Below are 25393 nucleotides of genomic sequence, written 5' to 3'. Positions count from 1 at the left end.
TTGATCCCAAAACCAGACAGGAATCCCACCAGAAAAGAGAATTACAGACCAATATCCTTGATGAACACAGATGCGAAAATTCTCACCAAAATACTGGCCAATAGGAGCCAACAGTACATTAAAAGGATTATTCACCACGACCAAATGGGATTTATTCCAGGACTACAAGGTTGGTTCAACATCCGCAAATCCATCAATGTGATACAATACATTAATAAAAGAAAGAATAAGAACCATATGATACTCTCAATAGATGCTGAAAAAGCATTTGACAAAATGCAGCATCCCTTCCTGATTAAAACTCTTCAAAGTGTAGGGATAGAAGGTACATACCTCAATATTATCAAACCCATCTATGAAAAACCAACAGCAAATATCATTCTCAATGGAGAAAAACTGAAAGCTTTTCCACTAAGGTCAGGAACACGGCAAGGATGTCCGTTATCACCACTGCTGTTCAACATTGTACTAGAAGTCCTAGCCTCAGCAATCAGACAACAAAAAGAAATTAAAGGCATCCAAATTGGCAAAGAAGAAGTCAAACTATCACTCTTTGCAGATGATATGATACTATATGTGGAAAACCCAAAAGGCTCCACTCCAAAACTGCTAGAACTTGTACAGGAATTCAGTAAAGTGTCAGGATATAAAGTCAATGCACAAAAATCAGTCGCATTTCTTTACCCTAACAACAAGACAGAAGAAAGAGAAATTGAGGAGTCAGTCCCATTTACAATCGCACCCAAAACCATAAGATACCTAGGAATAAATCTAACCAAAGAGGCAAAGAATCTATACTCAGAAAACTATAAAGTACTCATGAAAGAAATTGAGGAAGACATAAAGAAATGGAAAAATGTTCCATGCTCATGGATTGGAAGAACAAATATTGTGAAAATGTCTATTCTACCTAAAGCAATCTACACATTTAATGCAATCCCTATCAAAATCCCATCCATTTTTTTAAAGAAATAGAACAAATAATCCTAAAATTTATATGGAACCAGAAAAGACCTCGAATAGCCAAAGGAATATTGAAAAAGAAAGCCAAAGTTGGTGGCATCACAATTCCAGACTTCAAGCTCTATTACAAAGCTGTCATCATCAAGACAGTATGGTACTGGCACAAAAACAGACATATAGATCAATAGAATAGAATAGAGAGCCCAGAAATACACCCTCAACTCTGTGGTCAACTAATCTTCAACAAATCAGGAAAGAATACCCAATGGAAAAAAGACAGCCTCTTCAACAAATGGTGCTGGGAAAATTGGACAGCCACATGCAGAAAAATGAAATTGGATCATTTCCTTACACCACACATGAAAATAGACTCAAAATGGATGAAGGACCTCAATGTGAGAAAGGAATCCATCAAAATCCTTGAGGAGAATGCAGGCAGCAACCTCTTTGACCTCAACCGCAGCAACTTCTTCCTAGGAACATCGCCAAAGGCAACAGAAGCAAGGGCAAAAATGAACTATTGGGATTTCATCAAGATCAAAAGCTTTTGCACAGCAAAGGAAACAGTTAACAAAACCAAAAGACAACTGACAGAATGGGAGAAGATATTTGCAAACAACATATCAGATAAAGGGCAAGTATCCAAAATCTATAAAGAGCTTAGCAAACTCAACACCCAAAGAACAAATAATCCAATCAAGAAATGGGCAGAGGACATGAACAGACATTTCTGCAAAGAAGACATCCAGATGGCCAACAGACACATGAAAAAATGCTCCATATCACTCGGCATCAGGGAAATACAAATCAAAACCAAAATGAGATACCACCTCACACCAGTCAGAATGGCTAAAATTAACAAGTCAAGAAAGGACAGATGCTGGCAAGATTGCAGAGAGAGGGGTACCCTCCTACACTGCTGGTGCGAATGCAAGCTGGTGCAACCACTCTGGAAAACAGTGTGGAGGTTCCTCAAAAAACTGAAAATAGAGCTACCCTACGACTCAGCAATTGCACTACTGGGTATATATCCTAAAGATTCAAACGTGGTGCTCCAAAGGGGCACGTGCACCCGAATGTTTATAGCAGCAATGTCCACAATAGCCAAACTGTGGAAAGAACCTAGATGTCCATCAACAGATGAATGGATAAAGAAGATGTGGTATATATACACAATGGAATACTATGCAGCCATCAAAAGAAATGAAATCTTGCCATTTGCGACAACATGGATGGAACTAGAGGGTATTATGCTTAGTGAAATAAGTCAATTGGAGAAAGACAACTATCATATGATCTCTTTGATATGAGGAAGTAGAGATGCAATGTGGGGGGGTTGGAGGGAGGTAGGAAAAGAAAAAATGAAAAGATGGGATTGGGAGGGAGACAAACCATAAAAGACTCAATCTCAAAAATCAGACTGAGGGTTGCTGGGGGGAGGGGGGATGGGAGAGGGTGGTGTAGATATGGACATTGGGGAGGGTATGTGCTATGATGAGTGCTGTGAAATGTGTAAACCTGGCGATTCACAGACCTGTACCCCTGGGGATAAAAATATATTATATGTTTATTAAAATAAATTTAAAAAAATAAAGAAAGAAAGAAACAAAGAAATTTATAGACCAGTGACAGCTCCATGTAAGTCCAAAGCATGAGGCATATTTTCATTTGTTTGTTTGTTTGTTTGTTTTGTTCCAATGACTTTGGGCATTAGGAGAATTTAAGATTAGCTACCAAAGGTAAATTGAAAGAAAAGACTTCAGTAAACTAGAGTACAGATAAGGAAAGGTTGAGGGGAAAACTGAATATAAGGAAGGCAAGGTGACCACGTGGCTGATAGAGTTGGCACAATGGTAGCATTCCCATGTGTGACCGCTTCTATGAACTTGAGTTCTATTTTCCTAATGACTGCTTCCTACATGTAGAAGAAGCAGCAGACATGAGATGTACAGGCATGCCTTTTTACTGAGACTATTACGTTCCAGTTTGAGTAGATATCCCAACGCTATCTAATTTGCCTCTTCTTAGCACATTAACCTGGATTTCTCTTGATTTATACAAAATTGATTAATAATATGAGTTAACATTTATTAAGTATTACCATATACCAGCCACTAAGTTAAGCCCTTTTCATGCATTCTCACTTAGTTTTTGTATCAATTCCGTGAGGTAGATGCAATTATTATCCTCATTGTACAGATGAGAAAAACAGATCTTATAAGTAACTTGCATAAGGTGACCTACCTATAAAGTGGTGGACATGAGAGTAATAATTGCAGGTCTGATGACTTAAGAATACTTAACAAATACCCAAACAACTTTCACTCCAGTCTCTGCTGTCCCACTTTCCAGTGCATCAAAGCTATGTTGAAAATCACATTTTTTTTTAACAAACTAAGAAAATGGCTTCTATTTCTTTGGCTCAAATGGTGATAAGTAAATATTATTATAGAACAACAATAATAATAATGCTCACCTCTTAAGCATTTGCTATCAACCAGCACTATTCTAAGTGCTTGTATATACTGAGTTGTTTAATTCATCACAATAAGCCTATGAGACAATTACTGTTATTATTCCTATTTTGCAGATAAGGAACTAAGGTACACAAAGCCCAAGTAACTTCTCCAAGGACAGATAGATACTTCCTTGTTCATTTATGGCCAACCGAGAACAGGCACAGCTGAATAAATGTATGCCGGTTGTCTACTGCTGGTTCAAGGACACATAACAAGTTCTGAGATAATATGAAAAAGAAAAATCACTCTCTTTAATTCCTAGGCTAAATCCCATCCTAAAACTTATCATAAAACTTGTGAAAACCTAGAACCTTTTTCCCAAATGACAGTATGCTCCTCTTCTATAGGTTCCAAGAAACTTTTGAGTGTTGGCTGGAAAGCAGTTACTTCAGACTGAAATGACAAATCCCTGGCTTTATTTAGATCATAGTAGTGACTATTTTTTGTACAGCTGATTGAATTAGCCATGAGGTTGTTCAGTCATTAACGCCCTAATCAGAGATTTTTGAACTCTTTCCTACCTTAAAACATTTAAAAAGTCAGTTCTATACCCTCTTCACTCCCAGTGGCTCACAATAGCTGGATTCTCAAACAAGAGACCGTGTCTGCCTTGTGGTGCTCACACGCCATAAAGGAAGCATGTTAAATTTCATTACAGGGAAAGGCAACTGTTTTTAGAAAAAGTGTCTCCCTCCTCAGGTTATTATGCTATATATCCCTACGCTACCTTAAAAATCACCATCCTGAATGCTAGACTAATTTTTTTTTCAACACTTTTCCTCCTATAGACACAAACTCTGTTTTGATATTCTTGGTTGTTCATTCTTTGTCATATGAAGCTTTCTGCTAAATTGAGTATTTATAATCTCAGTATATGCAATGCTATTCATTCTAGAAAACAATAATGGCCAAATCATTTTCTGATAACCAATAAGTAAACTAGTTAAGGGAATATTGGAAAGTGAGGAAAGGTCTAGTCAACACAAACCACTATGTAAATCAACTAGTCCAAAACTACATGAAAATCTGCACAATTGACCCAGCTCACAGCCTCTTTGTAAACATCAGCTTATGGTCAGAAAAACAAAGGCACATGAGAAAGCACATGTTCCTTCTGCACAACTTTCTTATGGCATTTTTAATCTCCTTATTCCTAAAACTGTAGATGATAGGATTCACCATAGGGATTACCAGAGCATAGAATATGGACACCAACTTGTCCCGGTTTAGGGAGTAGCTAGAACTGGGTCGCATGTACATGAAGAGACCAGAACCATAGAAAAGGGTCACAGCAGTCAGGTGAGAGGCACAGGTGCTGAAGGCTTTGGTCCTACCTTTAGCTGAGTTGATCTTCAGGACAGCAGCAACAATGTAACCATAAGAGATGAGGATCACAAGGACAGACACCATTCCAACAACAACACCCACAACAAAGTTCACCACCTGGCTGGTAAATGTATCAGAGCATGACAGAACCAGAACTGGAGGAAGGTCACAGAAGAAGTGGTCAATCGTGTTGGGCCCACAGAAATCATGCTGGTAAACAGAGTATGTTTCAATCAAAGAACTGAGGAATCCACCCACGTAGGCCCCAGCCACCATCTTTAAACAGAGCGTATAGGAAATTAGGGCTGTGTAGAGCAACGGGTTGCAGATTGCAGCATAGCGGTCATATGCCATGGCTGCCAAAAGAAAGCATTCAGTCAGCCCCATCCCACAAAACACAAAGTACTGTGTGGCACAGCCAACAAAGGAAATGGTTTTCTTCCCTGTGATAATGTCAGAGAGCATCTTGGGAGTTGTGGAGGACACATAGCAGAGATCTAGGAAGGATAGGTTACTGAGAAAGAAGTACATGGGCGTGTGCAGGTGAGAGTCCATCCTGATGAGGGCAATGAGGCTCAGGTTCCAGGCTAGGGTCAGGAGGTAAATCCCCAAAAATAACAGAAAAAGGAAAAGCTTCATTTGAGGATGGTCTGAAAATCCCAGGAGGATGAATTTTGTCACAATCGTGTTGTTCCTTCCTAGAACCATAGACCTACTTCCTGCATAAAGGAAAGAAACAATCCTGTGGTCAGTTAGATTGTACTTGTTAGTATATGAGTGGATATTTCCTGGAAGATCATTTAAACAATTAACACGAAGTTAACATCACATTCACCTGCTATGCCTTCTTCTTGGAGGAAGTCTTCCCATGATAATCTCTTCACCCTATTTAAAATCCATATGCTATACACCTTGCTGATTAAAAGAGGGTCTGTCTAATGGGGTAGAGAATGACTGGGAGTCAGTAATCTGGGTTTTGTCCTCAGCTCCATTCCTCTCTGGGACTGTGGAAAAGTGACTGCACCTCTCCAGATTCTCATTTTCTCAACTGAAAAATGGGAAGGTTGAATCAGATAAGTCTCAAGTTACCTTTAGATTTAGGTTTCCTATGGCTTTTTAGACCTTCTGACATAAACCCAGATTAACAATAAGATTAGGAATTTCTTATGTTTTATATATCTTTAGTATAAGAATCTGGAAAAGGAGCTAAACACAATAGGCTATAATATTTGATATATTCCATTTTGAGGGAGCAAGTCTAACACATAATAAAGATAATCCATTCTTTCAGGTTAGAAAACTAAGAGAAAAAATATACACAAACATTATACACACACACACACACGTATGCTTAGAACTAGAAATTTTTTCTAATTATATAATAAGTTTTTATAGAAATAATTGCATAAAATGCATAAAAAGATCAAAATCTGGATGAACACAATCATCACCATTATGGGACAGAAGGGCTCCAAATAATATCTCCATGTTTGGGGGAATGGCAGAACAACACAAAGTTGACTGAAAATGGATGAGCCATGGTGGTCAAGAACTAGCAGAAACCAGTACATTCTGACCAAGAAAAACTGGAAAGGATTCATTCAATATTTAAGTATAATATTTAAGGATAAGGATAAGCATGGGACAACCTTAATGTCATCAAGCCAGACAAGATTAACATTTTCAAGACATAAGGAAAACCCATATGCATTTTACATTAAGAAAGACAAGCTGGCACTGATATAAGATCAAAATGAGGAAATATAAATGGGATATTTATATAAATATAAATATGGGCTATAATTATAATGGGATGTGTGTGAAAAGGCAGAAGTACCCCAGGGAAGACTCAGCAATAAGATTAAAGTTGCTGATATTTTATCATTTTATGGAATTTGACTACCCATGCATGTTTGCAACTGACTGCAACTATCTGACTGTGTTTCTCTATCACCCATCATATTAAAAAGTGTTCTACATGAAGAGGTGATCATCAGGGAAATGCAAATCAAAGCCACAACAAGTTATCATCTCACATCTGTTACGACGGCTATTATTAAAAAGACAAAAGATAAATGTTGGTCAGGATATAGAGAAAAGTGTTGTGCCCTGTTGGTGGGAATGTAAATTAGTGCAGTCATTATGACAAACACTATGGAGGTTCCTCAAAAAATTAAAAATAGAACTACTGTCTGATTGAGCAATTCTATTTCTGAATATTTATCCAAAGTAAATGAAGTCAATATCTTCAAGAGAGAGTTTCACTTCCATGTTCATTGTGACATTATTCACAATAGTCAAGATATGGAAACAACCTAAGTGTCCATCAATGGATGAATGCGTAAAGAAAACTTGAGATAGGGCACCTGGGTGGCTCAGTCAGTTAGGGGTCTGCATTCAGCTCAAGTCATGATCCCAGGGTCCTGAGATTGAGCCCCACATTGGGCTCCTGGCTCAGTGGAGAGCCTGCTTCTCCCTTTCCCCCTCCCTGCTGCTTGTGCTATCAAGTAAATAAATAAAATCTTTAAGTAAAAAAGAAAGAAAACTTGAGGTAGATGATGGTGATGATGATGATGGTGGTGATGATGATAATGACAATAATAATAGATAAATAGATGAGAGGGAGAGAATGGAATATTATTCAGCCATTTAAAAAGTAGGAAATCTTGTCATTTGCAATGACATGGATGAACTTGGAGGACTGTATACTAAGTGAAATAAGCCAGACACAGGAGGATAAATTCTGCATGATCTCACTTATATGTAGAATCTAAAAAGCCAAACTCATAAAAGTAGAGTGTCAAATGGGACTTGGGGGGTTGAGCAGGAATGGGGGAAATGTTGGTTTAAAGGTGCAAAGTTTCAGTTGTTCAGGATAAATAAGTTTTGGACATCTAATGAACAGCATGGTAACAATAGCTGACATTACTGTATTGTATATTTGAAGTTTTCTAAGAGGATAGATCGTAAATCTCAAAACACACACACCTATACACATACATAGAGACACACACACACAAAGGATAACTATGTAGAGATGACGGATAAGTCACTTAGCTTGATTGCAGTGATCTTTTCACAATGTATACATATATATAAAAACATCACGTTGTACACTTTAAATATATACAATTTCTATATGTTAAAGACATCTCAATTAAGTTGTTAAAAAAATACATGCTCCTTCTAGGTTTGTGTTTTCTAAAATTTTAGATCTCCCCACAATCAGTCACTGATTGAGCAGCCAAAATCAAGAAGAGCCAAGAGTGCTCTTCCCTATGACATCCATCTATGAACCTATCAAAGAGGAAATGATATGAGTTTGGTGTTTCTTATCTTAAGGAGATCTCCCCTACCAGAATGTAAGCTACTCAAAGGCAGGCAGGGAGATCTGTTTATTGATCTATTTATTGCTTTATTCTATCACTAATCTAGAACAGTGATTGGGACATAGGCATCATAAGTATCAGTTGAATGAATGAATTTTTTCACTGCCTATCTACAAAATCTTCACATAGTGTTTGGCTCATAATGGGTGCCCAATTATAATGATATAATATGCAACATATAACACAATCACAAATACTTACTCAAGGCTTATTGAGTACCAGGCACTGTTTTAAGGACTTGATTTATATTAACTTATTTAATCCTCCCTGGAACTGGGTAGACATACTCTGCCCCTTTTAGAGAGGAAATGTGAAATAGGTTACAAGTTATAATTGTCATTTGTTGGATGAATGAGGTGGGAGTGAAGGAGCTGAACTTACTGAATGATTTCTGACAGAAGTGTCCTGAGATCTCATCCTACAGAAGAATTATTGGTTGTCTTGCTCCACTAGCATGTTTTACAAAATTTGGTTCATCTGCATTTCCCACTGCTCTATGCCTGGCTTCTGGTTCAGTCAGTTTTTTATAGTTTGGCCTCATGCAAAGAATAATATCTGCTTCTGGAATCCCTGCTCCTTTATTACCAAGTCTTCAAAATGGCCTTAGGGAATTCATTATTTTAATGGGCAGGGGTAGCCACACTTTTCCTCCACATGGCTGCCCTGTCACCCACTCCTGGGTCCAAAGTAAAAGTCTAGCAATCATTAGAACTAAACATTTCTGAACACTAATTGTTCTCTGGGGTGATAGGGACAGGGACAACCACCCATTGCCAGAGTGCTATTTGCAGTGCCCTGACTTATTCTCCTCTGAGCTTCCTCTGGGTCCAGGAAGACATCCTGTTGCACTGGTGGGCAACCTTCTGCTTTGAGACCCTTCACTGGAAATAAACCACACACAAGAGAGTTGGGTTCAAATTTTGGCTCTGCCATTTTATAATATGTGTATAAACATACACACATTTTTAAAATCTCCGAAATATCAATTTCCTCCCTTGTAACACTGGGGTAATAATTATAATACCAATCTCAAAGGGTTGTTGTGGTTTCACTTACTTGTGGAGCACAAGGCATAACATGGAGGACATTAGGAGGAGGAAAGGAAAAGTGAATTGGGGGAAATCAGAGGGGTAGACAAAGCATGAGAGATTGTGGACTCTGAGAAACAAACTGAGGGCTTTGGAGGGGAGGGGAGGGTTGTTGGGTGACCCTGGTGGTGGGTATTAAGGAGGGCACGTATTACATGGAGCACTGGGTGTGGTGCATAAACAATGAATCTTGTGGCGATGATGAAATGAGATATGAATAGGAAGGTCTTAGCACAGTGTCCAATGAATAGAAATCTCTCAATGAATGTTGGGTAATAATGTCATTAACTCTGCCTCTAGGGTTGTGGCCAAGAGCTCTTTCTTATCTATTTGACATTTTATGGTGATGAAAACAGTTTCTTTACCCTTCAAGATTTTGGGTGCTATTTCCGGCTCTGCCATGACCTGGATATGTGGCTGTGGGCAAATCAATTAGGCCTTCTCCCACCTCTCAGGGCCTGAGGAAATTCAGCTCACTTTCCAAGGACCCCTCAAGCTCTGAAAATCTAGAATTTTGAAACATTCATATCTTGTTTTTTGAAACTTTTTCTACAAGAATAAAGTTTACAGAAAGGAGTTAATCTGTTTCATGGAGATCAAGTTACCAAAACTTAGTCTGAGAATAAAAATTAATTAAATGACAAAAATATCTTCTATATGAAAAAATACAATTACTGAAACCCTTGACACACAAGGTAATAAGTTGAATTTAGGGAAAGAAATTTAACAACTGAGATCATTGAAAAAAAAAGGTAAGTGACTTCAAAAATAGACTGTGAAATTTAAAAAAATAAATAAAAAAATAGACTGTGATGGAGAAAAGTCAAGGAAGTTCTTTATTAAAAGAAGAATTTTGGACTAAGATTGGGGATATACCGGCCCAGGAGATCCCAAAGCTAGGAAAGTCAAGTCCAGCTAACTATGAAAGTGTTTTGATACTGAATTCAGATCCCAGATAATTTAGAAGGTAAATCTCTAATTATAATCTATATGTTTTCTTGAGATTAGAACAGCTGATACATAACAAAAAAGGAAAAGAAGAAAAGCTGATAATGGAGGATGGTAATAGATTTCATCTATCATGACAACTCACCCATAGTGATGATTATCTACAAAGTAAGACTGAGAAACTCAAGAAAATGTAGGGTGGGGACATTTGATGTATTTGTCAACCTATTCTATAAAAAATTTAAGAACAAGGAAGAAATTTGCCTTATTAAATTCATTTGGATATAACCATAAACTCTCATTACCCTACTTTAAAATATCAGATTTCATGTATGATTAAATTTAAGAATTCTTTTTAAGATTTTATTTATTTATTTGACAGAGACACAGCGAGAGAGGGAACACAAGCAGGGGGAGTGGGAGAGGGAGAAGCAGGCTTCCCACTGAGCAGGGAGCCCGATGCAGGGCTCAATCCCAGGACCCTAGGACCATGACCTGAGCTGAAGGCAGATACTTAATGACTGAGCCACCCAGGCGCCCCTAAATTTAAGAATTTAAAGCAGAAAGTTAAAGTGAACATCAAAAAGTATGAAGGCAAATAGCTCATAAAAGAAAATAAACTTCATATAGAATTACAAATGTTTAGGAGGCAATTAAGGTCAACTCAAAATTTATCTTACTAGGATTCTATGCATCTTAATGTTTGTTTGCTGACAGCTGCTCCTAAAACACGATTTGCTTTCATGCTTATTTAATATTTTAGTGTAGCTATTTTAATGAGTTTAATTGTTTCAAAGAAAGCCCCGAGAAAAATCCAGAAGTGCTTGGCAATAAAACACAATCTTGATTGTCAAATTGGAGTTTGAAAAATTATTTCAGTTTGTATATCTTCTACTAGTGAGGAGTATAAATGTCAACTGTTTACAGATCCAAAGACTTTTCACCAGGCATTCCAAACAAAGATAAGATACAAGACAATAGTACATGTAGAGGTTTTAAAGGTCATAGACACGGGAAAGGAAAGACTGGAGGTGACACAACCTGAGTTCCAATTCCCATTCTACTGTGAGAAATTAGGTTCTTGACCTCTCTGGTCCTCATTTTTTTACTCTAACACACACACACACACACAAACTAAAGTGAAAGACCACTAAGAACCCAAACAGCATGATTATAACTTAGGTAACTATAAATTATATTAACAAACCGTTATCTGCACAGAGGACTGCTACTTTAGTCCCTCCTGTGGAATGTTGCTGCCACCTAGTGGAAGTATGCCTAAACTCAGTCTTAAAAGGGTAAGTCTGGAGACTAAAATCCATGTAAGAACCTAGCATTGCAATAGTAATTGATTATCCCCAAACACATTATATACCCACCATGCTCTAAGCACTGTCCCATGTGCCCCCTCAAGTACCTTAACTCAGTAGTATCACAGAGTTCAATTCTGGGAAAGAAACCAGACCAGGGAGATGGACAACTTACTAAGCATATTGAAAATGGTGAATAACACTAATAACACTAACAAACAACTATACTTAGATAAGAGTGATGTAACTGAGAATAGGTAAGTCACAAGTTTACTTTTAAGGTACCATCTTAAACAAATCAGATTTTTAAGTTCTCAAAAAGAGGCATCATGGGGCGCCTGAGTGGCTCAGTGAGTTAAGCCTCTGCCTTTGGCTCAGGTCATGGTCTCAGGGTCCTGGGATCGAGCCCCACATCGGGCTCTCTGCTCAGCAGGGAGCCTGCTTCCCCCTCTCTCTCTGCCTGCCTCTCTACCTACTTGGGATCTCTCTCTCTGTTAAATAAATAAATAAAATCTTTTTAAAAAAATAAAGAGGCATCATAACAACAAAGGAACAGTCCAGGAGAATTACACGGGTTGAAAGAATTAAAAATGGTAGTGTTAACATATGACATGGGTCTGAATCCTGCCTATTTTCATCTATGTGGTCCTGCATATCTCTACTGATTTCACATTACCTCCTCCTTCTTCCATGAAATTCAGCCGAAGAGTACCAGCCTTGTATGACTGTGTTTGGACCATATGTGAAACCTACATGAAAACCATTATGTAAAAACTATTCAAATGGGATGAATTATTGTTCTGACTTTTAAATTACGAATGTGTCTTGGAAGAAACACTTCCAGCTGTAGTATTCTGATACCAGTTTATTAGAAATGCATGGTAATCCATATTATTATTGAGTCCAGCTAACTATATGCTTCCATTAAACACCAACTAACTACTATACATGTTTTAATTAAAATGCCAACTAACTTGGATACAGTTTTTAAAAGACTTCCATGTTTAGCAAATCTTGGCACAATAATTTTTTTTATAAACAGTCATGGCTATCAATGTCATTTTTTTATTATTTTGAGCTTAGTATTACTATGAACAGTATTCGCGAATGGTATGATGCTATACTTCTGGAAAATAGTTCAGTAATGTAGCAGGATACAAAGTCAATGTCCAGAAATCAGTGGCTTTCTTATACACTAACAATGAAAATACAGAAAGGCAAATTAGAGAATCGATTCCATTTACTATAGCACCAAAAACCATAAGATACCTCGGAATAAACCTAACCAAAGAGGTTAAAGATCTGTACTCGAGGAACTACAGAACACTCCTAAAAGAAATTGAAGAAGACACAAAAAGATGGAAGACCATTCCATGCTCTTGGATCGGAAGAATAAACATCGTTAAAATGTCTATACTGCCCAGAGCAATCTATACTTTTAATGCCATTCTGATCAAAATTCCACCAGTATTTTTCAAAGAGCTGGAGCAAATAATACTAAAATTTGTATGGAATCAGAAGAGACCCCGAATTGCTAAGGAAATGTTGAAAAACAAAAATAAAACTGGTGGCATCACGTTACCTGATTTCAAGCTTTACTACAAAGCTGTGATCACCAAGACAGCATGGTACTGGCATAAAAACAGACACATGGACCAGTGGAACAGAGTAGAGAGCCCAGATATGGACCCTCAACTCTATGGTCAAATAATCTTTGACAAAACAGGAAAAAATATCCAGTGGAAAAAAGACAGTCTCTTCAATAAATGGTGCTGGGAAAACTGGACAGCTATATGTAGAAGAATGGAAAATAGTTAAACATATTAGACTCTCTTGGAATTGCTAGGTAAGACTTAAACTCAAAATGAATCATTAGGAGATAGTAAGTGTTGAATTCTAGGGGTGCCAAGGTGCCAAGGTTGTTTGAGTGTCCAATTCTTGGTTTCAGCTCACGGTCATGATCTCAGTGTCGTAAGATTGAGAACCATGTCTGGCTTCAGTTTCTCTCTCCCTCTCCCTCTGCCCCTCCCTTTTGCTCTCTCTCTCTCTCTCTCTCTAAAAGTAAATTAATCTTTTTTAAAAAGTGTTGAATTCTCGGGACGCCTGGGTGGCTCAGTTGGTTAAGCAGCTGCCTTCGGCTCAGGTCATGATCCCAGCGTCCTGGGATCGAGTCCCACATCGGGCTCCTTGCTCGGCAGGGAGCCTGCTTCTCCCTCTGCCTGCCACTCTGTCTGCTTGTGCTCACTCTCGCTCCTCTCTCTCTCTCTCTGACAAATAAATAAATAAATAAATCTTTAAAAAAAAAAAAAAAAGTGTTGAATCTCAAGTAAAACAAAAATATCTTTAACCATTGATATAGTAAAAATGGTAGCAAAAATTTAAACTTTAAATGATCTTAATGGAAATAAAACAAAACATCCCTTACTTAATAAGGCATTTGAAGACACATATAAATCAACATTATCTCAACACATATAATCAACATTATTAAGAGTTTTCGAAGAAGGCTTCGAACATTGTTTTGACTAAATGTCCATGGATCTAAATTTCCCTCAGGAACTCTCAAAGGAAGATCCCAAAAGAAGAATCAAAGTGCACTCATCTGGTTTCAGGACAATAGTGCAGCCTGAGAGGAGAGAAGGGATTCCGGAAAGAACCATTTTTTTAATCAATTAAATAATCCTTCTGCCCAAGCCCAAAGGGGATAGGCTCTTCAGACAGGGTAAGAGACTATTCTCATGGCTAGGAAGGTTCAGTCACTTGGAGATTCAAGATTATCTACTTAAAAAAAAAAAAAAAAAAGATTGCCAGCTACATTTGAGCTTGCTCAAATTCCCCCCTTCCAATTCTCCTCAAAGTTCAATATTCTCAGTTTAAGAAACAAATGAATCAAACCTCTTCCTTTTCTCTCTCCCTCTCCAAACACGTGAATTAGTGACTTCCTTTTTGTTGCATGTCTAGCCTCAAATTATTTTTTATTTGTACGTGGTCCTCTGTAGAATAAAAGTCTTACATCTTTATATTACATCATGTTAGATCAGAGTAAATTTTTTAAATTTTAGAGGAAAAGCCCTGTATCTAATGTCTCTCTCTCTGAGAAAGATACTCAGTTTCTGTGGAAAGAGAATGGATTTACAAATGGTGGGGTACAATTGACCTTATTAACACACTTATGTGCAGTTGCATTCCAAAATAAATGCATGCAGACTTATGCAGACTTTGGTGTCACATAATTATGGGTTCAAATATTGGATCAATCTCTCACTAGTTGTAAAATTTTGAGGAACTTATTAATTTTTCTGCATACATATGCAATTCTGTTTTCTTTTGCAGAGTAGGTGATTATCTTGTCCTCCAAGTCCTGCTGCTGTCCTGAGTTCACTCATCATGGACTACCAGAAGAGATTTTGAATGGCCTTGGGGATCAGAGGAGCTGGCCATTGGGATGAAGTTTGGTAAGCATTTACCGTCAGAGCATTTTATGTGTTCTCCATAACCACCCCAGAGATCAATTAACTACAAATCTGTGAGGTTTGGGTGATACATTTCTTTCTCTTTCATAAAAGACCCTCAAGGGCAAATGTAATGAAACATCTCCAAGGAGAGAGGGGAAGAAATCCTCTTCTCAAAATCATTTCCAATCCCAGCTTTACAATATTTTCAAAATGATGCCAACTGCAGATACTGGCAGATACTAGAAGAGCTTCTTAAAGATTCTCTCTCTTGTTTCTGTATAATTTTTCCTTCCTCCTTTCTGCCCACAAGCACACATTCTATGGATATTTTTATTTCTGATGAACAAACCAGCCCCAAGCTTGCTCTCCCAGCTCATTAGTACTTTGGGGATTGGAAGCAGTTACCGAAGCATGACTAGACTCCTTACAAAGCAAAACTCAAGACAGGCATCAGCTAAAGGACAGACAAACAAGAGGAAGAGGGTGAGTGCAGTCATTCTTTTACTTTTTGTCTTCTTGCCCACATTAATCTCGCTTTATAGAGCACTTTAGATCTGCAAGCCCATACAGATGACTAAGCTGTTCTTTGGATTTGAGTTTTTCTCCACGTACCTCTCAATTCTTTCCCCAAATTTAGCCACAATCTTACCCTAACATTGCTTTAATGGGTTTCCTGGACTATGAGCCCTTGCAACTAAAAAGAGAATTAATAGGGAATGAAATTTTGAAAGGAATTGTTACACCCTTGAACAGAGCTCCAATTATTAGTAAGTGGTTTGAAAAGCAATTTAAAGAGCTGTGATTGGGCAGACTTTACACAGCAGATTTTCCTAACATGACAGAGACCTCTAACCTCCAATATCCTCTTTCTCTATTCTAACTGGTGGCCTGAATTTGACCATCTGAGTCTTAATTCTTGGATTAAAGTTTTGATGCCTTATGTCGAAAGGGACTCTTCCATTTCCATAAATTATTTGTATGTTTGGATGAAGGATAGACCTGGAAGAAGACCTTGAGGGCATCAGGCTCCTGCAAGGGTGAGAGGAGGAGACTTCATAAAGAGGAAGACAAAGCCCAGAGCAGGAATGATGGGGAGATCAGACAATCCACTCCTACTCCCCAGTTTGGCTGAAGTTCTCCTTGTCATTATACCATGGGGTTTTTTTTTTTAATTTTTTAAGATTTACTTATTAGTTTGAGAGAAAGAGAGAGAACTGGGGGAGGGGCAGAGGGAGAGAGAATCCTCAAGCAGACTCCCTGCTGAGCACAGAGCCCCATGCTCAGCTTGATCCCAGGACTCTGAGATCATGACTGGAGCCATAATTAAGAGTCACCCACTTAACCAACTGAGTCACCCAGGAGCTCCCATTGTACTGTTTTTTTAACTCCATCACCAACTGTGTTAAGCTTAGACTAGGCAGACTTAGCATGTCGGTGACATGAAGTACTCCACAGAGCCTGAAGACACCTTCTGTTTAATGTTCTAGGGTAAGATGGCTGAGATTCATGGCATCCATGGGCAAGAATAAAACTCTGGATATGCTTTTCCTTTTTTTCCAATTTGTTCAGATTCACTTTCTGTTTCTGGAGATGGGAAATTTCATCCTTAAATGTGAAAGTTTTCCCCATGATGGCATCATTCAAAACAGACTTGCCATTGACCCATCAACCCCCTCCTCCCCAGATCATTACAGTCTTCACCCTCACTCCCAAACATTGTCACAAACCTACATGGCCCATCAGTGGACCCCTTATTTCAACCCACCACGTGAGGAGAAGTGTTTTCAAAGAAGACTCCATTCCTTAAAGAATTCTTTAAGGAATAGTCACTGCTGATAGTAATCACAGTCCCAGTTTGTTAAGCAAAGATCTTATCTCAAGACCCGTGAACCTTTTGCACATTGTCTTAAGCAATCCTCCAACAACTCTGTTAAGAAGTCGTGATTATCCCTATTATACAAATGGAGGCACTGAAACTCAGAGAGGCTAAATGAGTTGCCTAATATCCCAGAGTTGGCAAGTGGCAGAGTCAGGATGAGAACCAAGCTTGTCCTGAAGCCTATCCAGAATCATAACCACCATCTTACTCCCCTCCTTTTGCTGCTAACCTGAACAAGTGTTTTCCAAAGACCTTGAATCACATCACAAACCTCAGGATTCTACCTGACTGAGGGCTGAGTTTACATGAACGGATGAAGGCTCCAGCAGAGCTGTTTTTGCTCACAATTTCTCCATGTGGCTCTACATCTGTACTAGATGATGCCAAACATTGCTGCAGGTCTCTGTCTTTTCTTCAAGAGGAAAAAAATCCTCTCCTGATTCTGGGAAGTCTACATACCTTTCACAGACAGGTGCAGAGTCTCTGAGTAAAAAGCTTCAAGCCATATTGGCAAGATTGTTAAGTGTGTGGGATCTCCGGAACTCTGCACAATGATGGCATGGTGATGGCCAAAAGGAGCTTCGCATTCTCTCACTATCCAAATTTGAGAATTTTAGCACTGAAAAGTCTGTAGCAGGAACAATTAAGAGGGAGAAGAAGAGATCCCAATTCCATGGGCGTCTCTTTGTGTATAAGCTTCAGGAAGAAAGTTAAGGTCAAAGAGACCTTGACTGGCAATGGGTAGATATGAATTGATTTTTGAAAAACTAGGAATATTAAAATAAAATGGCTCTCTTAAACTGATCAAGAAAATTCAGAGCAGGGACTCAGTGGGTTAAAGTCTCTGCCTTCGACTCAGGTCATGATCCCAGGGTCCTGGGATTGAGCCCCAGATCGGGCTCTCTGCTCAGCAGGAAAACTGCTTCCTCCTCTCTCTGCCTGCTTCTTTGCCTACCTGTGATCTCTGTCTGTCAAGTGAATAAATAAAATCTTTAAAAAAAAAAAAAGAAAAAGAAAATTCAGAGCAAATAGAGAATTACTTCCCAAACTGTGAAGGGACTAACTTGGAATGACTTCTATAATATGTGTAATTTATAGAGGGTTTGTGTTCTACGATATAAACACCCAGACACATATACATATATTCACACAAGTAAGGTATACACCAAGATGTTAAGAGCTCTTATTTCAGGAAATAGAATGTCATAATTCCCAAGTTTTTTTTTTCTGGATTGATTAGGAACTGCACATGATTTTTTTCTTATTATGTTCAGTTAATCAGCATATAGTACATCATAATTTTTGATGTGGTGTTCAGTGATTCGTTAGTCACATATAACACCCAGTGCTCATTACAACACATGCCCTCCTTAATACCCATCACCTGGTTACCCCATTCCCCTGCCACCTCCCTTCTGTAACCCTAAGTTTGTTTCCCAAAGTACAGAGTCTCTGATGGTTTGTCTCCCTCATTGATTTCTTCCCATTCAGTTTTTCCTCCCCTCCCCTGTAGTTCTCCACTCTATTCCTTATGTTCCACATATGAATGAAACCATGTGATAATTGTCTTTCTCTGCTTGACTTATTTCACTTAGCATAATACCCTCCAATTCCATCCATGTCAGTGCAAATAGTGGGTATTCACCCTGTCTGATGGCTGAGTTACATTCTATTGTATATATGGACCACATCTTCTTTATCCATTCATCTGCTGAAGAGCATCTCAGCTCCTCCCACAGTTTGGCTATTGTGGACATTGTTGCTATGACTATTGGGGTGCTTGTGCCCCTTTGGATCACTCCATCTATGTCTTTGGGGTAAATAGCTAGTAGTACAATTGTTGGGTCATAGGATAGCTCTATTTTTAATGTCTTGAGGAGCCTCCGTACTGTTTTCCAGAGTGGCTGTACCAGCTTGCATTCCCACCAACAGTGTAAGAGGATTCACCTTTCTCCACATCCTTGCCAACACTTGTCGTTTCCTGTCTTGTTAATTTTGGCCATTCTAACTGGTGTAAGGTGGTATCTCATTGTGGTTTCGATTTGCATTTCCCTGATACTTAACGATGTGGCCCATTTTTTTCATGTGTCTGTTGGCCATTTGGATGTCTTCTTTGGAGAGGGGTATGTTCACGTCTTCTACCCATTTCTTGACTGGATTATTTGTTTTTTGGGTGTTGAGTTTGATAAGTTCTTTATAGATCTTGGATACCAGCCCTTTATCCAAAATGTCATTTGTAAATATCTTCTCCCATTCCATGGATTGTCTCTTAAATTTGTTGACTGTTTCCTTTGTTGTGCAAAAGCTTTTTATCTTGAAGTCTCAAAAGTTCATTTTTGCTTTTGTGCACATTATTTTTAGTTTCAACATTTCACTTATATATTGATCCAATTATTTTACAGTGCTCACATTGCTTTTAAATTCATAAAATAACACTTCCATTTTGAAAAATAAAGTGGAATTTATGAGATTCTCTGTACTTTAAGAGGTAGGTATAATAGACTAAAAGTATAGTTTTAAAGACAGTTAAGGTAATTTCACTGATTTCCAAATTGTTTGTTTATTTATTTTTTTATTATGTTCAGTTAGCCAGCACATAGTACATCATTAGTTTTTGATACAGTGTTCAATGATTCACTAGTTGCGTATAACATCCAGTGCTCATCAAAACACATTAAGACCCAAGGAAGAATCAAGATATGTTCCAAACATATAAAAGCCATTCGCTGTGAGCCACAGGGTCCTTCTTACCACACTTTTTTTTCCTTCTGCAGGGACTGGACCTCAGCATCGGAGATCTGCTGACAGTGGGAGTTCTCTCCTGATTTATAGGGACTGAGACTTAGTGTGGGTGTATCGGGGGGTGATAAGAATTATTATCCGTGTGAAATGGGTGGAATCAACCCTTGATCTATGAAAGGTGTTTCATACACTGAAAATTCTAGGAATCTGATTAAAGAAACTTTGTATTTAGGTTTAAACAACAGCAGCAACAACAAACACAGAGTACTTACTATAGGTCCGACATGTGCTAAAGGAGATGATAGAAGATGACAGATTAGATAGATAGGTAGATAGAAGATAGGTAATAGACAATTGATGACAGATACTAATAACAAAGTAAGTGCTACTATGATCTCTGATTTGACAGAGAGAGAGGCAATGTCCAAGTGGCCTGCCCAAGATCACACTAAGTGGTAAACCTAGGGACTGAATACAGGCCATCCAAATCCAGAGTCCCCATTTCTTTTTATTTTTTTATTTTTTATTTAATTTCAGCGTAACAGTATTCATTGTTTTTTCACCACACCCAGTGCTCCATGCAATCTGTGCCCTCCCTAATACCCACCACCTGGTTCCCCCAACCTCCCACCCCCCACCCCTTCAAAACCCTCAGGTTGTTTTTCAGAGTCTGTAGTCTCTCATGGTTCACCTCCCCTTCCAATTTCCCTCAACTCCCTTCTCCTCTCCATCTTCCCACGTCCTCCGTGTTATTTGTTATGCTCCACAAATAAGTGAAACCATATGATACTTGACTCTCTCTGCTTGACTTATTTCACTCAGCATAATCTCTTCCAGTCCCATCCATGTTGCTACAAAAGTTGGGTATTTGTCCTTTCTGATGGAGGCATAATACTCCATAGTGTATATGGACCACATCTTCCTTATCCATTCGTCCGTTGAAGGGCATCTTGGTTCTTTCCACAGTTTGGCGACCGTGGCCATGGCTGCTATAAACATTGGGGTACAGATGGCCCTTCTTTTCACTCCATCTGTATCTTTGGGGTAAATACCCAGTAGTGCAATTGCAGGGTCATAGGGAAGCTCTATTTTTAATTTCCTGAGGAATCTCCACACTGAGTTCCCATTTCTTAACAAGTCAATAGCTTAGAGCTCTGACTACAGACAAATTTGAAAAAGGAACTACTTAGTATATTCAGATCTAATAGTTGACAATTGAGAGCACTTCTATATACCTCTGGCCTAATCCTTCAGATTAAAAACATTCTAAATGTCTGGTCATTTCACTACTACAGAGATGAACCTGGTTGCTCTATTAATTTACCTGTTCCAGTGTGGAAACTTGAATAAGGCTAGATGACTAGTTAATTCAGGGTATGACATGACTCATCTGGGACCCACGAAACTGTCCTGACAACTTTCACTTGTCGTACTATGTGTCAGTCACTTTACCCACTTTACCCACTTTGCCTTGTTTAATTCCTAAAACACATATGTTCCCATTTTGGAAGATAAGGAAACTGGAGCCTATGATGTTGGATATCTCACCCAAAGTGACACGCTCAGTGGTAAAGAAGGAGCCGATCACAGGGAGTCTGAATCCAAAGCCTGAGCTCACATCAATCACACTGTACTATGTAAGCATATATAGTACAATGACTAAAACTGCCTTCTGAGAGGGAGAATCTTTGCATAAAGTTATGATCTTCTCAATACTGTACTGTCCCTCTTGTGCCCTTTGTAATTTTTTTACATCACCTGTAATGTGGATTATCCTTATTATGCCAGGTCTGCATCTTGTCCTTGTGGTCCTTGGGAAACATGTCCACAACCAAGGCCTGGAACAACAGCTCTTCGGTGACCATGTTTATCCTCCTGGGATTTGCAGACCATCCAGAACTCCAGACCCTTCTCTTTGTAACCTTCCTGGGTATCTATCTTGTGACCCTGGCCTGGAACCTGGCCCTCATCTTTCTGATTAGAGGTGACTCCCGCCTGCACACACCCATGTACTTCTTCCTCAGCAATTTGTCCTTCATTGACATCTGCTACTCGTCCACAGTGGCCCCCAAGATGCTCACTGATTTCTTCCAGGAGCAAAAGACCATATCGTTCTTAGGCTGTGCTGCTCAGTTTTTTTTCTTTGTCAGCATGGGTCTCACTGAGTGCTTCCTCCTGACGGCCATGGCATACGACCGATATGCAGCCATCTCCAATCCCCTGCTCTACACTGCCATCATGTCCCAGGGCCTCTGTACACGCATGGTGCTTGGGGCATATGCCGGTGGTTTCCTGAGCTCCCTGATCCAGGCCAGCTCTGTATTTCGGCTCCATTTCTGCGGACCCAACATCATCAACCATTTCTTCTGTGACCTCCCACCGGTCCTGGCACTTTCCTGCTCTGACACCTTCCCCAGCCAAGTGGTGAATTTTCTCGTGGTGGTCACTGTGGGGGGGACATCATTCCTCATCCTCCTCATCTCCTACAGCTACATAGGAGCTGCTGTCTTGAAGATCCGCTCCGTGGAGGGCCGAAGGAAAGCCTTCAACACGTGCGCCTCACACCTGATGGTGGTGACTCTGTTATTTGGGACGGCCCTTTTCATGTACCTACGACCCAGCTCCAGCTATTCACTCAGCAGGGACAAGGTGGTGTCTGTGTTCTACGCACTGGTCATCCCCATGCTGAACCCTCTCATTTACAGTTTGAGGAACAGAGAGATCAAAGATGCCCTGTGGAAGGTGTTGGAGAAGAAGAAAGTGTTTTTCCTAGTTCGTGATTGAAAATATATTTCTCCAAACTGACAGAGACAAATGATCCCTGGCATCTACCTTCACCTCTGGCATCGATGAGGGAGACATCTTATGTGCATGGTCATCTATCTGCTGAGCCCACCATGAATAATGAAAAGGAGGAAGACATTATTTCCACAGAAACACCACCCCAAGTTACCCTATTCTCACAAGTGGTATTACAACAACCATCTTTTATTGGATGCTTAATGTGTACCAGGCACATTATTTAATAAAATATTCATTGCAGCTCTGTGAAGCACATAGTCTCATTCTTTTGTTACAAATGAGGAAATGCAGTCCCAGCAAGGAAGACTGACTTACCCAGGGCCGTACAGGAAGTCAGAGGCAGAACCTGTTCAGACCCAGGTCTTCCCAATTCCAGAACCCAAACACTACCTTCCACATTCAATAACAAATAGCCCTGAATTTGTACAAGTGTATGACACTTACTACTGGCATATGGCAGAACCCAAAAAGATAACACTGTGTATGGTTGAGATGAATTAAAAGAACAAGATGCCTACTCCATTAAACACTCTTCCAAGACATTCCTGTTGGACTCCCATTACGACTAGTAAACAATTTGCTAAGACTAAAGGACATCACCTTTGACTGCCTTTCTATCTCAGCTATGTAGGGGCCTAGACATTCTGAACCCCAAAGAATCACATCAGTGCTCTTCTTTCCAGTCTCAGTCACCTAAATTGCCTACTTGCTCAGCATCTCCTTGATTTCTACCATATCATCCCTCTACCTGCTTGGCCCCTGACTCCACTTCACAGCATGCCCTCCTTTTCTCATCACATTCCAAGTTCCTCTTGCTCTCTTCTCTCTGAACCTATTGCTCCTATAAGATCCTTGTTTCTTTACCTGTATAGATGTAACCATGAGAAAATTTTTTATTAGAAAGGCAAAGGTTAGGGGCACGTGGGTGGCTCAGTGGGTTAAGGCCTCTGCCTTTAGCTCAGGTCATGGTCCCAGGGTCCTGGGATCGAGCCCCACATTGGGCTCTCTGCTCAGCGGAGAGCCTGCTTCCTGCCTCTCTGCCTACTTGTGATCTCTGTCTGTCAAATAAATAAATAAAATCTTTAAAAAGAAAAAGAAAGGCAAAGGTTAAAAGTAAACATAATACTGAATGCTAACAAAACACAGGAAAATAAGCTCTCTTATATACAGATAGTGAAAACGTAAATTTACTGTCTTTCTAAAGACTTGGTAACATGCATCAAAAAATCATTCAAAAGTACATGCTTTAGTCCTAACTACTGTCTTTCTAGGAACGTATTCTAAGATATGGACAAACATCCAAGGATGTCCATCACAGAGCTATGCATGATGGCAAAAATTGAAACGACCTTGTAGTCCTTGAAAGTCATACCTTATTTCTTAATGTAGGTGTCTTTCTTCCCTTTAATTGGCCATAACAGGAATTAAGAATCAACTTTGCTGTAGCTTTTTACAATTATTTTACCTATTTAATAAATGTTCAACCATGCTGTTTCAAAGCAAGTGAACTAAAAGTTTTATATTATGTTGACTTAAAATTTATAAATATAAAATTTATATCAAATTAAAATTAAATATTTATTTAATATAATTAAGTGGTGTGCCAGATGAAAATGTTAATGTATATTTAGCTAGTAAGTTGCTTTTCTTATGAGTCTGTCATCTTCTATTCTATTTATATGCATGTTTTTCCTCCATAGAAAAGATATTCACCACTCCTGCCCTAAACGGTACACACACCAAAATAACCAAAATATTCTATGGAAAGCCCATGTATTTTGTGCTATGTCACCTGAGAGAAAGGTCATAATGTGTGCCAAGAAGAGAGTATGGGCTCATGATGTGAAGACTGTAGTGCAAAGTGTCCTTGTGTGAGTGTCGATGTCCATCAAATCATCTGCAAACGGGTGGTTTGCAGGATTTGATATGTTAACGTAGGCAACATGCCCATCCTGACACCTGGCAAATGATAGAAACTCAATGCTTATGAGACTCTGCATGCTGACAGGCTGTTTGGAGGTAAGAAAGGCAGGGTTTTCTATGATCAGTTGTTTACCCTGTGATTGGTCTTTCAGACCCTCCTGTGTGTTTTCCTCATGGACCAAAAAGGAAAATTCCAAGATTGATCAACTCTAGGGAATCTAAGGGTCTGACCACCAGGATATATAATCAATTATCTCTGCTTTTAGAAAACGTAAGTAAGAATGTTTCCTCTACACCCCAGAGAGTGAAAAATTAGTGAAGACATGGATTTTGGATTCTGCAAAGCCTTCCTTCACAGAGACACTCAGGAGAACATGCAGTGATTCATAGGGATATATATCTTCTATATATACATAAAGGGATATAAAGATATAGGGATATAAAGAACCATCTCCCCAAATGCACCCTCTAACTTTGGACTTTGGAAATCCCTTCTCTGTTGTCCAAAGCTGCGGTGTTAGCAGGCACCGAAAAAGTTTATTTTTTTTTAATTTAAATTCAATTAATTAACATATAATGTATTATTAGTGTCAGAGGTAGAGGCCAGTGATTCATCAGTCTTATACAGTACCCAGAGCTCATTACATCACGGGCCCTCCTTTATGTCCATCACCCCATTACCCCATACTCTACACCCCTCCCCTCCAGCAACCCTCAGTTTGTTTCCTATGGTTTAGAGGCTCTTGTGTTTATTCTCCCTCTCTGATTTTGTCTTATTTTATTTTTTCCTCTCTTCCCCTATGATCCTCTTCTTTGTTTCTTAAATTCCACATGGGTGAGATCATATGATAGTCTTTCTCTGATAGACTTATTTCACTTAGCATAATACCCTCTAGTTCTCTGAGAAACAGAGGGTTTTGGAGGGGAGGAGGGTGGAGGGGTTGGGTGAGCCTGGTGGTGGGTATTAAGGAGGGCACGTATTGCATGGAGCACTGGGTGTGGTGCATAAATAATGAATCTTGGAACACTGAAAAAAATTAAATTAAATA

At 39.1% G+C, this 25393-nt stretch overlaps 2 protein-coding genes across 2 annotated transcripts; one reads left to right on the top strand and one right to left on the bottom strand.

The window, feature by feature from the left end:
* Nucleotides 1-4557: 4557 nt before the first annotated feature.
* Nucleotides 4558-5516, bottom strand: OR5A2 (olfactory receptor family 5 subfamily A member 2; the record flags this gene model as incomplete). Its single annotated transcript, XM_080816528.1, is given in 2 exon segments — nt 4558-4613; nt 4616-5516. Coding segments are annotated over 2 exon segments (957 nt in total).
* Nucleotides 5517-21440: 15924 nt separating this feature from the next.
* Nucleotides 21441-22403, top strand: OR5A1 (olfactory receptor family 5 subfamily A member 1; the record flags this gene model as incomplete). The annotated part of the gene is made up of 1 exon (XM_080816183.1): nt 21441-22403. The coding sequence occupies one exon, from the start codon at nt 21441-21443 to the stop codon at nt 22401-22403; it is 963 nt and encodes a 320-aa protein (XP_080672309.1).
* Nucleotides 22404-25393: the final 2990 nt, after the last annotated feature.

Source organism: Martes martes, assembly GCF_963455335.1.
Source record: "Martes martes genome assembly, chromosome: 10".
Lineage (NCBI taxonomy): Eukaryota > Metazoa > Chordata > Mammalia > Carnivora > Mustelidae > Martes > Martes martes.
The sequence above is the reverse complement of the archived record's forward strand: the minus strand, read 5'-3'. Positions and strand labels throughout refer to the sequence as shown.